This window comes from Silurus meridionalis, chromosome 14 (assembly GCF_014805685.1).
Source record: "Silurus meridionalis isolate SWU-2019-XX chromosome 14, ASM1480568v1, whole genome shotgun sequence".
Lineage (NCBI taxonomy): Eukaryota > Metazoa > Chordata > Actinopteri > Siluriformes > Siluridae > Silurus > Silurus meridionalis.
In genome coordinates this window covers 23,423,444-23,440,434 of record NC_060897.1, presented here as the reverse complement: position 1 = coordinate 23,440,434, position 16,991 = coordinate 23,423,444, and the positions used below count along the sequence as shown (strand labels likewise).

The 16,991-nt window shown below is 41.7% G+C and overlaps 1 protein-coding gene across 1 annotated transcript in view; it reads left to right on the top strand.

Moving 5' to 3' along the window:
* LOC124396878 (voltage-dependent T-type calcium channel subunit alpha-1I-like) overlaps nt 1-16,238 on the top strand; it is a 119,736-nt gene extending 103,498 nt beyond the window's left edge. The window contains exons 29-39 of the mRNA XM_046866240.1: nt 396-505; nt 1,021-1,154; nt 1,365-1,435; nt 3,062-3,140; nt 3,529-3,650; nt 3,778-4,170; nt 8,422-8,565; nt 8,665-8,778; nt 10,008-10,116; nt 10,673-10,908; nt 12,172-16,238. Of these exons, the coding sequence (XP_046722196.1) occupies nt 396-505; nt 1,021-1,154; nt 1,365-1,435; nt 3,062-3,140; nt 3,529-3,650; nt 3,778-4,170; nt 8,422-8,565; nt 8,665-8,778; nt 10,008-10,116; nt 10,673-10,908; nt 12,172-12,672 (2,013 nt within the window). The 3' untranslated portion in view covers nt 12,673-16,238. The remainder of the gene's footprint in view (nt 1-395; nt 506-1,020; nt 1,155-1,364; nt 1,436-3,061; nt 3,141-3,528; nt 3,651-3,777; nt 4,171-8,421; nt 8,566-8,664; nt 8,779-10,007; nt 10,117-10,672; nt 10,909-12,171) is intronic.
* The last annotated feature ends 753 nt before the right edge of the window (nt 16,239-16,991 follow it).

Below are 16,991 nucleotides of genomic sequence, written 5' to 3'. Positions count from 1 at the left end.
CAGGGACATGTGTGTGTGTGTGTGGGGGGGGGGTGTCAGTGATAAAGCTGTAAAGTTTTAGATATTCTGGGTGGCCAGAATAAAAAAAACTGCAGGATGTAGAATTGAATAATATTCTGAAGGTTGTGGAGATGAATAATCTCCATCAGCCTTCAACCTTCTGCTCAGATTACGCCATTATCTCTCTCTCTCTCTCTCTCTCTCTCTCTCTGTCTCTCTCTCTCTGTCTCTCTCTCTCTCTCTCTCTGTCTCTCTCTCTCTGTCTCTCTCTCTCTCTCTCTCTCTGTCTCTCTCTCTCTCTCTCTCTCTCTCTGTCTCTCTCTCTCTCTGTCTCTCTCTCTCTCTCTCTCTCTCTCTCTCTCTCTCTCTCTCTCTCTCTCTCTCTCCTGCTTCAGTCTCTGGAGATCGCTCTCAAGTACTGTAATTATTTCTTCACCAGCACCTTTGTGCTCGAGGCCGTGCTGAAACTCATCGCATTCGGCTTCCGACGCTTCTTCAAGGACAGGTACAACACACACACACACACACACACACACACACACACACACACACACACACACACACAGACTGCCAAATTCTCTGCTTATTAATCCCTCTCTTTAATGGATTTAGGAGATTAATTACCTGAAATTGGAATTTGTCATAATTTGCTAAATGAACTTTTGCTTGTTTTTATAGTTTAATTGCCTACACAATGAATTAGATTTTTTTTCTGGTTGCTTAGCAACAGTATTGGAGTGGACCTACGAGTGACTTTAGAAAGTTTTGATTCCTGCAGAGACGTTAAGGACAGCAGAAACCAACAAACACTAACCACACCTGTGTCAGGGGAATAAAACACATGGGGCCCTGCTGGTGTTGTGTGTGTGTGTGTGTGTGTGTGGATGGGTGAATGGGTAGATGGATGAAGCAAATGTATCCATACTAGAGGCAATTAAACGAGTGGGAAATAATGAAATGATGTAAATGTGTGTGTGTGTGTGTGTGTGTGTGTGTGTGTGTGTGTGTGTGTGTGTGTAGGTGGAATCAGTTGGATTTGGCGATAGTGCTGCTCTCAGTGATGGGTATCACACTGGAGGAGATTGAGATCAGCGCTGCTTTACCCATCAACCCCACCATCATCCGCATCATGAGGGTTCTACGCATCGCCCGTGGTTAGTGTACAGTTTACACACAAACACACACACACACACACACACACACACACACACACACACACACACACATACACACACACACATTCATACAGACATATATACACAAACACACACACACACACTCTCACACAAACACACACACACACACACTTGTAGACAAATATTTACACACAGTCCCTGGTGTCTTGCTTGTTTGTTGCTTTGCAGTGTTAAAGTTGCTAAAGATGGCGACAGGAATGAGAGCTCTGCTGGATACCGTGGTACAGGCTCTACCTCAGGTATACACACACACACACACACACAGACTGCCAAATTCTCTGCTTATTAATCCATCTCTCTGATGGATTTACACACACACACACACACACACACACACACACACACACACAAACACAAAAACACTTACACATATTGCATCCATCTCTGATAATAGATTTCTGTCCAGACCATCATGTTTGTGTAGAAGGTGTGTGTGATGAGAGTTTCCATTCCTCACACTTATTACTGCTCTACTCCTGCATTACATTATATTACATTACATTTCCCATGAACAAGCGTAAAGGCGTGAGGGACGTTCCTCAGGCCGATGGCGTGAGGGACGTTCCTCGGGCCGATGGCGTGAGGGACGTTCCTCGGGCCGATGGCGTGAGGGACGTTCCTCGGGCCGATGGCGTGAGGGACTTTCCTCGGGCTGATGATGTGAGGAAAACAGGGTGAGGTGTTGCTGTACAGAACTGTAGTACTCTCTGAATATCGATCCTGAGTTCATTAGCACAAGACCTTTGTGATTTATCTCACTCACTATCGCAGAGGTAATTAACGCTGAAGATGATTAACGACATCAGCCTTCAATCTGGTCCTCGTTTGCAGACCTGTAGCTTTCACATACACACTCACAAAATCCGTCTACTTCCACTTATTGTTATTATTATCAGTAATGCACTTTGTGGGAAGTGTTTATGGACTTAACAGTCATTATAAAGATTCTTCAGAACACACACACACACACACTGCAAGTAAGAATCATTATTTGCACACACTATAATTGTTATATGTTCCTCTCAGTTCATCACACACTCCAAGACACACCTCCTTTCCAGTGTGTTTCTTTAGTAATATCAATTATTTGTAACATTTTAATGAATTGAATCGAATAATCTGAATCACAAGAAAATAATCACTAACAATAATAATAACTATCATACACAGATATGATATGAGGAAAACATATAACTCAAATTAAACTTTCAAAATATGTCTCAAAATATTTCCCATTGTTCAGAGGGTCGTTTTAAATGTGGGGGCTGTAGATTGTAGATGTTGTGTGTTTTAGATGGACGCTAACACTCCGCTCATGTTTAGGAGTCTCTCTGACACTTTAAAACGTTATAATGATCAACAGACCTGCGCTAGTTTTGCTAATTAGCATTACAACCTGAACATTTAGTGCATTTAGCTTCCTCCTGTAACTCGGCTTTCTGGGTAATTAGCTTCACTTAGACATACTGTTAGCGCTCGGCTTCCTTCTTTTATGGAGATTTGTTCGAGCTCCAGATGCTGAGCATTCATCTGTCTCAGTGAAGGTGTGTGTGTGTGTGTGTGTTGCTTTATTAAACTCCATGGGAAAACAGGTGAAGTGTGTGAGTGACCTGCACAGCGATTCTAATCACATCATATTTTACACTCGCTTGACTCGGACTCTCGTGAATATTTCATGGAGCTCGAGGGGAACGAGCGGCTGGGTTTAGTTTTTTTTTTCACACCGGATAGAAAATGTCCTGTCTGATGTTTTTTCTCTCGTTTCCCAAATGCACGTCCTTCTGGTTTTCTTCTGTCGCAGGTTTTTAATATTAAAATGGAGAATTGTGTATAAACTGGACGTGTTTGTGTTTTTTTTTGTTCAGGTGGGAAATCTCGGCCTCCTCTTCATGCTGCTCTTCTTCATCTACGCTGCATTAGGAGTGGAACTGTTTGGAGAACTCGGTAGGAACCTGCTGCACACGTCTCATGTACACGCTGTTATCTCTGGGTTCAATCGACTTTTCAGGTTCTTGATAACAGGGTTCTACTGTAACTTTAAGCAGGATAAGCACAGAAGCCTTACAGTTTTATATTTGTTCTCCAAAAGTTCATTTATGGAGATCATTAAGCAAATAGGTTCATTAGCAGAACCCGTCAAAGAAAAACCCTTTGTTGTAGGGTTTACGTGGAGCCTTCAAGGTTCTTCTGGTGGAACAGTGTGTTCTTATGATTCTGAGGTGTTGATGTTCTAGCTGATGAGCAGTGAGAACAGAGAACCCTCAGTGACTGTGTTATGGTTCTTAATGTGTGTGTGTGTGTGTGTGTGTGTGTGTGTGTGTGTGTGTTGCAGTGTGTAATGAGGATTATCCGTGTGAGGGAATGAGTCGACATGCCACCTTCGAGAACTTCGGCATGGCTTTCCTCACGCTTTTTCAAGTGTCCACGGGTGATAACTGGAACGGCATCATGAAGGTACCACAGGTTCTCGTAATATTACACAGTTTACAGTCTGCACGTCTGAAACATGACGTGATGTGAACATGGAGATTTGTGTGTATCCCTGTGTGTGTGTGTGTGTGTGTGTGTGTGGGACGTGTAGGACACACTGCGCGAGTGCCCCCAAGGCGAGTATAACTGTAACCCCAGCCTGCAGTTTATCTCTCCGCTGTACTTCGTGAGCTTCGTGTTGACGGCGCAGTTCGTCCTCATCAACGTGGTGGTGGCCGTGTTAATGAAGCACCTTGATGACTCCAACAAGGAGGCACAGGAGGAGGCAGAGATGGACGCAGAGATTGAACTGGAGCTGGCACATGGTGCCCTCTGCTGCATGGGAGGTCTGGCAGGAGGAGGAGTTGGAGTTGAAGCTGGGAAGAGAGGAGGAGAAGGAGAGAAGCCGGAAGGTGGAGGAGGTGGAGGAAGCTCTGGAGATGCAACACATTCACTCGGAGAACATAAAAGCAACAGCTCCAAAAATCTGTACTCACCTGTACAGGTAGGACAAAAACTGGAGGGATAGATGGATGGATGGATGGATAGATGGATGGATGGATGGATGGATGGATGGATGGATGGATAGATGGATGGATGGATGGATTGATAATAGGATGGAGGGATGAATGGATGGATGGATTGATGGAAGGGTGGAGGGATGAATGGATGGATGGATTGATGGAATGGTGGACAGATATACAGCTGAAAGAATGCAGAAAGTGATGAACGTGTGGATGGAGTTCTCACTCGTTCTGAGTCTTGCTTTATGTTTGTAGAATAAAATGGACATATGTACTGATGGATGGACAGATGTGCAGATATCTGGAGCATAAATGAGATGGATGGACAGATTAAGGAAAAGAGGAGTGGAGTGGAGAGCGTTAGAGCACTCGGGTCTTATCTGAAGCCTCTGTGTGTAAAAGCTCTGTGATTGCTGACGGATTCGTTTTTCTTTAAGCACAAAGACACGAGAGAGGAGTTTTTATTGGGACTTGACTTCTGTCACCATGGCAACAGTCCCATGTCAGCCCCGATGGCATGGACATGAACACACACACACACACACACACACACACACACACACACACACACACACACACACACACACACACACGTTTTTAATGACGTTCAGGAGGACACACTGACCTGGAGAAAATAAAATACCACACACCTACATAAGTAAGAGAAGCATGACAATAGTTGTGGCATGGACACACACACACACACACACACACACACAGTGAGTTAGTGTCAGGTAGCTGAAGCTATAATTGTTTTTCTGGGTCCATTTTTAGTCAGTGTGGTTATGTAAGTGAGCGCACAAGGAGAGCTGGAATCATAGAGCATGCTGTGTGTGTGTGTGTGTGTGTGTGTGTGTGTGTGTGTGTGTGTGTGTGTGTGAACGCATGCATAAACTTGCCCATCACAGAAAATGGAAATCCGAGGTTCAGCTGCTGAAAGAATAGAGTTCATCATAAAAATGAAAATAAAACCGTAAAAACAAACAGCGGCGTCTTCACACTGGAGCGGAAACGAGGAAATGAGTTTGGGTTTAAAATAAAACCAGGCGATCAGCTGACAGGCAGAGAGAGAAAAATAGCAAGAAACATAGAGGGACCAAGAGAAGAAGAAACTGTGAGATGGAGGAGAATAGACAGATGAGAAAGAGGTGTGTTTAGTGGCGGTGTGTTGGAATAGTGTGTGATAAAGTACGAGTGTGTAATCGTGTCAGGTTCACGTGATTGAAATAAAAACGTCTCTTCCCCCACACTGCTCAAAAATAAACAGAAAATCCTTCTCCTCTTTAAAAGTCTGTACGTTGTGCGTCAGCGTTTCATCCGCCCTCAGACATTTAACGTTCTGCTTTCGTATATAAAAAACTAATCCTGAGGTGTGAGGAGACGCTCCTTTATCAGAACCTGCAGGATGTTCAGAGCCGAGTGAAGGAGGAGGAGATGAGTGAAGGAGAGTCAGCAGGAAAAGAACAACAATGAAAGCCCCGGTGTCAGGGTCAGCTTCACACGACTTCTTGCCGATTTGGCGAGATGTTCCTTCAGCTCAGAGAAGTGGCTGTGGAATTAAAACACAAAGGTGCAGGGTTGGATCCGAGCGCTGATACGCTCCACAGCTTTACTGCAGTCACCATGATTGTAGTGGAAAATGATCTGGAGATATAAACTTAATTACAGACTCTTTTACATGAAAGGATGATGCGTGTTTGATGATGATGATGATGATGATGAGGGCTGTGGGCGTGTCAGACGGAGGAGAAGAAAAGAAGTGGGAGGAGAGAGTCGAGACATTAAGTGCACATTCTGAAGCAATTAGTGTGAAGAACCCGTTTTTAGCAGCGGCTCGGTACTGATGTTCTCACTGAGCGTTTCTTCATAACCCCAGGGCACGAGAAACTCTGCTCCTCCATCAGAGAGCACGAGAGGGAGGCTGTGATTTTTTGTAGAGAGATCTTTGTTCTTCTCCCGCTGAAAGGTGCTTCACCGATTTCCAGCCAGAACTCTGGAGGAACTCTTTGTGAGAATCACTATTGAATAATAATCAGATGAAGAAAGCGACACATTTCCCCTCACCCTCACAAACTGCACTTTATTTATTCCGAATTCAGCCGAGCTACAGATCAAATCAACAGCTTATTGACTGCATCTGTTTATTGATTTATTTAAATAAGTAAATGTAGCTGCTGCTAAATAAAATCTTTATTACTCAGAACTGAACTATATTTAATCCTGACTCTTCTCTTTCCACAACGTTTTTATTAATGAAGAGATGAATGAAGAAGCAGCAGCTTGTATTTCACACACACACACATTATAGTCAAAAGGCTTTTTCTCTCTCATAGAATAATATGAAGTTGTGGTTGGAGGTCATGGTTCGAGATGGTTGAGGGCCTTGCTCAAGGGCCCAATAGTGGCAGTTTGTCTCTGCTGGGGCTTAAACCCACAACCTTCTGATCAGTAACCATTAGCCTTTATACACAGCTGCACAGACAGATGGACTGAAAACAGATGGAGCTGGTCAGAATTAGGAAGAACTGAAGAACTAGGAAGAGATGGGCAGATAAAATGGGAGTATAAATAGATGGGTGAAAGGATGGACAGATGAATTATGAATTGGCTGTGAATGGAAAAGGTGATAGGTGTATAGGTATGGATGCATCTTGCAACTGATGGAAAAAAAAGTGCTTGATGAAAAGGATGGATGAAGATAATAAACTTGAATGGACAGAAGGAAAGATATTGACTTGAATGAAAGGAAGGATTGATGTATTGAGGGCTGGAGACTTGAGCGAATGAATAAGGATGAATTGATTGGTGGGTAGATGAAAATTGGTGGATGGAGGGATAGAGGGATGGGGAGATAAACAAATCAAGAATTTTTTAACAAACTCACTAAAATGTTTCTACTGATGATGATGATGATTATTATTATTATTAATATTATTATTAATTATCAGCACACGTCCCACTCGGTCCAACAGGCTTCAGTACTAAAATGTAATCTGATTAATGCATTAAACAGAATCTAAGCAGCAGATTTCACAGTCACATCGAGTGATTATTTATTAAATACACGTTTATTTATTCAGATTACGACATGTAGTGAAATGCTTTTTACGACTGTCCAACATGTAAATAGAAATCGAATGTAAATTATAAATGTATAATAAAAGTGTAATGTATGACTATAAAGATATAATAATATGTATATAATGTAATATATATGCATTAGAATAAGGCAGAAAGAGATGTTTTGGAAGACATTGACTTTGTGTTCCAGTGTGATTGACACTAAAGTGAACAGTCTCTGAGAGCTGGACTACAGAATCGCAGGTTATTGTGGATATGAAATGTGTAAATGTTCCCAGACGGCTGCAGGAAGTGTCGCTCTGCAGGTCTGCAGGTTTGTGCTGAACGCCGTGTTTATGCCTTTGGAGCAATGACATCGTGTCCCGCTTTAAACGCCTCGTTTGCATCTAATTGCTTTTGGGTGTAGACGCTCGTCTCGGTGTCGTTAACGAGACGCCAGTGATGTAATAAACACAGCCATCAGGGGAAATAATAGAGAGTTTGATTAATCCCTGATGGGGAACATGATGGAAATTCAGTTCCGGTGTGGAACAGATGATTTCTGCGACTCGTTCTGCTGAGCCTTTGTTCTGGTCAGATGGTTAATGTTTCTGGATCAGTGACGAAGTTCAGCCTCAGAAGCCCAAAGTAACGTTTTACATGTGAAATACTCACACACACACACACACACACACACACACACACACACACACACACACTCAGCTCAATATAAAACAAAACCCTTTAAACAGAGTGGATTGATGGATGGATGAAAAAATGAGAATTGAGGAAATAGATGAATAATTGCAGGCACAGATGTATAGATGGAAGGACGAGTGGATAGTTGATAAATGTATGGATTATAAATAATGACTGCTGTATGTAAGGGATGGATGGATGGATGGATGGATGGATGGATGGATGGATGGATGGATGGATGGATGGATGGACATGATGTGACGATTTCCAGAAAGAGATAAAAAGGACCGATGGAGGGACCATGCAATGAACCACTGAGGACCTCATGTTCTATCAATCCACATGTGTGTGAAACATCTGTTTATTGAGTGTCTATGGATTAACAGTAAATTATAAATGTCCCATTTGTGTCTGTATGGTATAACACCTACTCATCACTGACTATTGGATGTGTGTGTGTGTGTGTGTGTCAGGAGAACATATGGCTGGACAGCGTGTCTCTGCTCATTAAAGACACGTTTGATGGAGAGATGTTATTGATTGACAAGCTCTCAGGCTCCGTCTTCCATCACTACTCATCTCCATCATGTAAAGACTGCAAGAGTCACCCTGAGGAGGTAGAGACTCGTCCTCCACAACACACACCACTCTCATACTGCACATTAATAAAAATAACACACCGTACACACTAATGTTTCATGATGAACACACAGCAGATCCACATGGCTGAGCTGGAGCGAATGTCTCTGAGATCAGAGCGAATCTCAGACAGATCTTCCTCACCAGTGCGCTCTGATGACCTTGCCCTGGACGAGCAGAACCTTTATCAGGTAAGCATTGCTGTGGAATATTAATAGTCTGGTCTTACAGAAACACGTTCTACAGAGGTTTAATTATTTTATACAGTGATGTGTAAAGGTTTTCATCAGGTGTGTAAAAATACTGTCAAAAACCCTAAATGTTCAATTTTCTCAGTTTCAGATAGATAGATGGATGGATAGATGGATGGATGGATGGATGGATGGATGGATGGATGGATGGATGGATGGATGGATGGATGGCACTTTGTTTTAATTATGTAATGATTTTTATTTAATACACAAAAATAAAAAATGCACTGTGTATATAAACACATGTACACATATAGATGCACATATATATATATATATATATATATATATATATAGATTAGATCTTAGATTAATTCATTAATTCATTAATTAGACCTTAATTCAACCAAGGATGTATGTTTACATTAGTAATTTGTAGTTTTCTGCAGTTAAATTCATTTTAAAACTGTTAGAACTCTAAAGCAGAATGAAGGTTTTGCATTAACTGAATATCTCTGGCTCATATTTGAGCTCTGAAATGAAGCATTCGAGTAAAAGGGCTGTGGTTAAAACAGAATTTATCTGAGCTCCATCTCAGTCTCTAACTGTAAAGTGTGTAACTCTCCAGGCAGACGGAGATGTGTGTATTTCTTCTCAATTTGCAGTTGTGAGATGTGAGATGTTGAACTCTCCATATGCTTGACGCTCAGTGTGTACTTTTACAAAACAGTCTTTAATGAAGCCTCTTATGGGAATGATTCAGCATCTGTTGTGTATGAAATGAGGGACAGAGCGTTTCCTAGAGCTGTGCACTTCTCTGTGGAAGAGCCTGGCAGCTCTGTGGCAGCCATTTTATACACTGCTGTAAATCGTTTAAATCTCCCTCGCCATCGAGTTTTTAATCAACCCTAATCAGTGAAAATGACCGTGGACTCGTGCTAACGAGCCAGAAGACCATAGAAAAGTCATGCAGATGGAGACGGAGGGTCCTGGACCAGTTTCCTCCCCGATTTCACAGGTTTCAGGCTCAGCGTGTAGAACAAGAGGAAGTCTAGAGACATCATCATTTTTAAACGTCTGGTTAGAATTTGTCCATGAATGCAGTTATCCAATAAGAGATTAGTGTAGTGTCTGAATTTAATACTGAGTTCATTTTAAAACCAGATTCTGATCTGATGGAAGTGAAAAGCTGTAATGAAGCCATGATGTGATTTGTGAATGCTGTGTAGATGGAGAAAAGCTCTGAGAAGGCAGCAGGGGGTGAAGAAGCAGCCAGAGCCAAAGACGGAGGTCACAGATGGATCCGGAAGCCTTACACAGCGAACCGCCACAGCATCGGTAACGATTGTGCGTCACACGAGGGTTTGATGAGCTTTAGAAAGGGTTTATTTCACTAGTGTTGGGCTAAAATGGAATTATGGAGATTGAGTTACATTAATGAATTTGTCATTATTCCTTGCGCTCTGTTTGAGTTTATATTAACGAACATCATCAGCTGCATTCGTTAAGATAAATAAAGCAAAAAACCTCAATCATCTCTTAAGGTAGAATGTGTGTCAATTAGTGTTTAATAAACTAATAAACTAACTACTATGTTCATTTATATTCAGAGCCAAAACCACACCAACCGCAACCAACAGACAATTCTGATTGGTCAGGAGTTGATTAGTTCTCTAAAAGGGAATAATGTGCCCTTATTTAGTTACAGAAAATGCAATCATTTGCAGTGTTGTAAATGAAATGGATCACATTACGACATGTTATAGAAAATGTATAAATATTTCCATAGAAACACAGCATTCTATCATTTTTAACACTTCCTGCCTGGTCATGATTATTCCCAGCTTACTCCCAGCTCGGTGCTTGTAAACATTTTTTGCTTATATTTCTGCAGGTGGGACTCTGTGCAGCAGCAGCAGCAGTAGTAGGAATGATGGGGGTATTGAGAGTGATTCCTCCACTGTCTTCCATCTTCCTGCTGAGTTTTTCCATCCAGCAGCAGCAGTGCTCCCGGCCCCCCCGAGGGCTCGCCTGGGTCACAAACCCCGAGGCCTGAGGCTGACCTCTCCAGCATCCTGGGCCTCTCTTCGCTCGCCTGGGGCCAACCTTGAACTTCTCACTGCACAGGTGGTGTGTGCTGCTGCCCTCAGCAGATGGCATTAGCTGTTTTGACAGTTTCGGTTTAGTGACACAAGTGTCATTTTAAATTGATCTGACGTGAGAGCTGTCATAATATTTAAAATCACGCGGCTTACATCACATGGTCATTTGTTCTAAGTGTGCTCTATCAGGGATCTGTCTGGTGACAGCTCAGCTCAGGGGCTGAGATTTTACTGGGAAGTGGAAAGTCACTACAGCCATGGCTGAGACCAAGTTGGACCAAGTACAGCTTGGGAGGCAAAAGCCATGGATGGAGCCTTTACCATGAATAAGCCTGGAGCTGAATAGGCCCTGAATAGGATTGTGGATGGTACTGGTGGATTTTGAGGTTCATTTGAGATAAAGAAAGTTGTGAATGATGCTGGAATGTTGACTAAAGGGTGGTTTAGTGCAGGCTGAGGTTTAAGGGGTTGATTTCATTGGCTGGAGCCACAATGGAGATTGAACTGGTAGAACCTTATGGTAGTTGATAAGGTTGTTGTGTCACTGGAAGGCTGCAGAGTTGTTAGGATTTTAAACCGTTTGCAACACAGGAATAATATACAGCTGGTGACAGTGGGATTTGCATGAGAAGGTAAATACTGGGGTCCATAGATATGCAGTTCAGCCAGTGTATGTTTATAGATGCTTGGACTGCAGTCAATTCAACAATCAGTAGATGATAAAGAAGCTTTAAGCATGGTTGTCAGCAGAAAGGGACTGAAAGGCCAGTACAGTGTATCCACTGCCTTCTATAGAATTAACTTTCGCCAGAGAGCTTTAGTGTGTTACAGACCTGCAGCTCTGACAGCTACTGACTAACTGCTGAGGAGAACAAATAAATCTGTATAGCTTCTAAAACCTGCTGTGAAAATGGAAACAAAATGTTCTTAATAGCTGCAACCACTATAGTATTTACGGTAGACCTGTTTGCTAGGGTGAGTAGGTAGTTCCCAGCCTCAGGGTTTTTATAAATGGCATGGCAATAGCTGGTGATGGGTTGTGCCAGGGTTGGAGAACGGTTGTCATAGCTGGTGCTAGATGCTTGCTTACTGTTTTAAATAACTATTTAAGTAAGATGTACAGTATTGCACATTTGCACATGATAAATTTGGGGTGCCAAACCCTTTCAGTATCAACTTTTTGTTGATTGGGATGGAGAAATTATTGCTTATGATAGATAGGCTTTACATAATCGTAGTTCTCGCCTACTTAGTAACAGTACGTTCTTTCATTTTATCCACATTTCCTCAGCACGCGTCCCACAGCGACTCGTCCCTGGCTACAGGAAGCTCAGAGGGAAGTCTTCAGACCACTATGGAGGAAGGGCTTAGTTTCAGTGTCTCGTTGTCACAGGAGCCCAGCAGAGGACTTTCCACAGAGACACTGAGACCAGCCAATGACCCTCATGCTAACAGAGGGGTCCAGAGTAGCTGCCAGGGTTCTGTAGAGCCCTTAAACGGTTCCACCAAGGCCAGCAACAGCGAACAGTTAACAGAAACACTGAGCAGCCATTCTTTAACATCACTGCTCTCGCCAAGCTCTCTGGTGCCCCTGCTGGTCAAGAAAAGCAACAGCACTGGAAGTTTGGCGTGGGAGAAAGGGGGAAAAGAAATCAAAGGGGGAAAGGAAGGATCAGAAGAAGTACACCTGCTAGATCTTCGAGTTAAGGGAAAGGACCAGGAGGAAGCGTCGGGATTTCAAGAAGAATGTACGAGTCAAGTAAGAGTGGCAGGTTTGAGAAAAAACAGATGAAACACACTTTTTTGGCGATCCAATTTAAACAGTCTGCAACTTTTCCGCTGCGTGTTTTTGTTGCATTTTTCTGCACGGGGACGTGCAAAGTTTAACACGTGACATTCCATGTTAAGAAAAAAAAAATACAAATCCTGATCTAGCACTGTCCCTCTCATTTGATCCGTGGCCTGGTCCTGTTTTCTATTTTGTTCACAAGAGAGGGATGTAGACGAGCTGGATCCTTCTGGAAATGCACGTCTGACCCTCCAGGGCAAAAGATGAAGAGGACAAGACTCTAGAAAATCACCACCAAATCCTAAATCCTGATGCTCGAGGGAGTTTACATCAGGACGTCTAAATGCAAGTGCAGTAGGATGTAGCGGTTTTGTTTGTAAATTAAATGAGTGGCAAAACAAACAAAAAAAAAGACATTTAAAGTCTACAGAGGTATTGCAAGAACTTTTGCATCTTGTAGAAAAGGGCATGTAGCCGGGAAAAAGAGGGCTGAAAAAAATTCAAGCTATATTTAGCTGCATTGTGCACACAAAGTAAATGCTTGCATGCGTCTGTGTGTGTGTGTGTGTGTGTGTGTGTGTGTGTGTGTGTGTGTGTGTGTGTGATTGAACCACATTGCATTCTCTGCGTTTTGCAGAATGCAATAAGAGGCTGAGGGGAGAGACCAGGTTCAAAGGAAAAAAAGAAGAAAATATAACGGCTGTCGAAGAAAAGGAGGGATATTAATATTTTGCATGACAGCATCTCTTTAGAGACGACTTGAAATTTATCCACACATACAGATCCGTATGATGATGTCAATGCAGGACGAAAGCGTGTGATTTTTACTGAGATATTTTTTTATAAACAGGTCAGCGCTGATGTAAAGGAGGGAAGTGCGTGTGTTATTGTTGCCTTGTCCTCGTCCCAGCCCTCCTGTATCTCTCTCTGATTTCAACTCTTACCTGCAAATGACTTCCAGTTTTCTAACTTTTGGATTATTTTTTTTGTATGTGGTAAGAAAGAGACAGAGGAGAGTTGCTTTGGAATATTTGTTGGCAAGAAGCAAAGAAGGACTAAGCAGCTCTTCAATCACACATGCAGCAGAAACATCACGAAGCAGCTGCACCTGAGCGGAACGAGAAAAGTGTTACAGATTCAGCGAGAGCTTTCATTTCAGTGTCATATGAATTAACTAGGTTTATTAGATTTGCAACAGATCCAATTATTTAAGCAGCACTCTTCTCTGGCATGGTTGGTTACTCGACCGCAGAAGGATGCATTATTATTATTATTATTATTATTATTATTATTATTATTAGTTGCACTCATTCTCCCTGTCGGTTGCAACCAGTCATTTGGCAAAAAAATCTAACAAACAAAACAACAACAGCAGAAAAAAAACACGGAACATCTTTTAAACCTATAAATATGGCACTCGAAATACTCCAGAGGAGATGGTGTTTTAGTCTAGTCCTACTGTAGAACTTAGTCTTCTGATGTGTGTTTTTTTCTGTTTCTTGAATTCAGGTGAAAATTGTTTGGCTTGACCTGTTGACCATGTTCTTTTCTTTCGATCAGTAGTGGTTGTCTGTCTATAACGTGGCGATGTCATCCAGTGACCGCTGTACAGTATATCAATGGTGTTGTGGTTTTAGTCAAGACTACACTAGTTCCTGTCACAGTGCTCGACACGGTGTTAGCTTTAGGTTTAAAGTGTTAGGTTCAACAACAAAAAAAAAAAAAAAAAAAAAAAAAGGAACTCACATTTGAAAGGGCTTTCTCACTTTCCAAGCCTGTCTTGGAGACCTGAAGGCAAATCTGCCGTCAGTGGACCAGACAACAAACAGGAACCTGAACATACAGCAATAAAGCGTAGCTTTGTGTTTGCCCTGCGTCTAAACATGTTTAAATATAATGTTATTTCAATATAATCGAATAGTGCACATAGTGAACATGATTTTGGGGGCACCGTTTCTCATTACTTGATAGGGTGAATAGAGGTCGTTTAGAACTCAGGGCCTTGGAACATACCACTAAAGAGAATGAGACCTGGATCTTCAGACAGGAGTGAAGGAAGGGATTCTTTTCGTAAGCTTACGTAAACGCATCGTGAACATGGCACAACACTTTGAGTGCTGACTGTCACTAATCGAACGTGTCTCGTGCTGTTACACTCCAGAGCAGTGGGGCTTAAGAATCTTTATAAGAACATTAGATTACAGATGTGCACGTGACTAATTCTGAACAATCAAAGGAATTCAGAGCAATTCCAGCTGTTCCTCTGGACACGCGTCCCCAATTCAACTGTAGCGTTTACTCTCATATACGCCTCTGATGAATCCCATCACCTCTTAAAGGAATCCTCATCAATCCTGTGATCTGATGTGACGCCACAGACTAATGCCACCAGCGCCACCTGCAGGGATCGATTGTTCATAGCTGCTGGCATTAGTTTCTCAGCTGTTGTTTTTTCTTTCCCAAAATATAAATAGAGCATTTACTCCACAGAGCCCCAGACACAGATGAAGCAGTTACTGTGGGTGAAAAACGTTCATACAAGCACAACTCTGCATCAAGACACGTCTTAAAGCCCTGCAATGGTCAGAAACGAATAAACAGATGTTCGATAAGTGACCTTTATTGATTACAGGAATATAATTCTACTCAAATAGTTACCAGGAAATGTGCACAGATCCCACTGAACTGTATTCGAGTGTCATGTCATGTTTATGAAGGCTTATGTAGGTTTAATATTTAACAGTGTGGAGTATTAGACGAGGACTTATTGAGCACTCGAAGCCAGACGGACTCGCCACTGTACCACTACTGAGCTTGAACGTATGTACTTATATCTCTGTATATTGATCTGCATGTGTGCTATGCTACCAATGATGATGAAACCTTCATGCACAGTTTTCCAGTCTTTTTTTAGGGGTGAGAAAGATTTATTTCCATTTTGGACGCACTCGTTTTTTTTCTTTTCACACCCTAAAAGTCTTCCTTGAGTTGTTCGGAGCTGAAGCAGTGTTGCTGTATGAGTCTACATTAAGAGGTGGTGGTGTTTTGGGTTTTTAAAATCTATTTATTGCACATGTCCAGTGATCATCACATGTAACAGTCACGTCTGTTCTGAATCTGTTCCTCTTCACCCAGAACTCGTTCAGCACTTATTTATTCAAAGCTTCCTCTTCTTATTACCTCTCAATCTTTTAGCTATTTCTTCCCCACTTCATATATATATACATATATGAATATTCATGACTTCCTGTTCTCATTAAACACTCACTCTTTCTGTTAATTGGATGTTATTTGTTTCTTATTTATTCCATATTTGGTCAGAGCTTCCTGATCTTTCTTATTTAAGCTCTTTTGTCTCTGTTCTGCTCATTGTGAAGTTTTTCATATTGCTATAGAAATGTATTTCTTTTTTTCTCTAGTTTTCTACTTCCTGGTCTCTGTCGATGTTTTTTCTCCCTGATTTCTGATCCTTGTTTTATTTCCCAGCCTGTGTTTTGACTCACTTTTTGACCCTGGTGTAACCCACTACGATTACTGGAATAGCCCAAATAAACACAACTCGAATTCTTTGCACTTGTCTCCTGCACTTCACTTTCACACTGGTGTTATTTAGAACGCACACTGACGTGTCTGGTGGTTCCAACTCTACTGTGTCCTATACTGTTGTTACGCTCATGTTCTTTCAGGAGCAGAACCCAAACAGAACCAGGGCAAACCTGGCAGAAGAAAAGAGCTGCGTTTGATGACCAGGTTAGCGAGACACTTCTCGATTCTGTGGATTCTGTTTACAGGCTTCTTAAAGGTTTATTAGATCATTAAGGGTTTTTTTTAGTTTATAAAATAAAGGAACTATTTCTCCACAAGGAACTCTTTTAATGAGGGGCAACACGTTAAACCAGGTTAAATATCAGCTGAAAAAATATCTATAAAATCCACTGTGAGACTAAAGCGAGCTCGTAACAGTTCTTTTTCTAATTATCACCACATTTTGATCTTTCCTGCCCTGCTGTAATGAGATTTATGAACACAACATGCTAATCTACTAATTCCTGAGATAATTAGACTTAGATTCCGTTAAATGGACCTGGTGTAGATCAGACTGAAGGATAATTAGTGTTTTAAATTATTTTTTTTTTCTTTAATTGAAAATGAGTTTGGCTTGAGGATGTAATCATTAGGGACTAAATACAATTAAAACATCAATGTGAAACATCTCAGCACATGACATTCCTGTTATCCTGTCCACAAACAAGTACAAATATTTTTATACATATTTCTATTTTCAATTAAAATTTATATTAAAGCCTTCACACCTGACATTT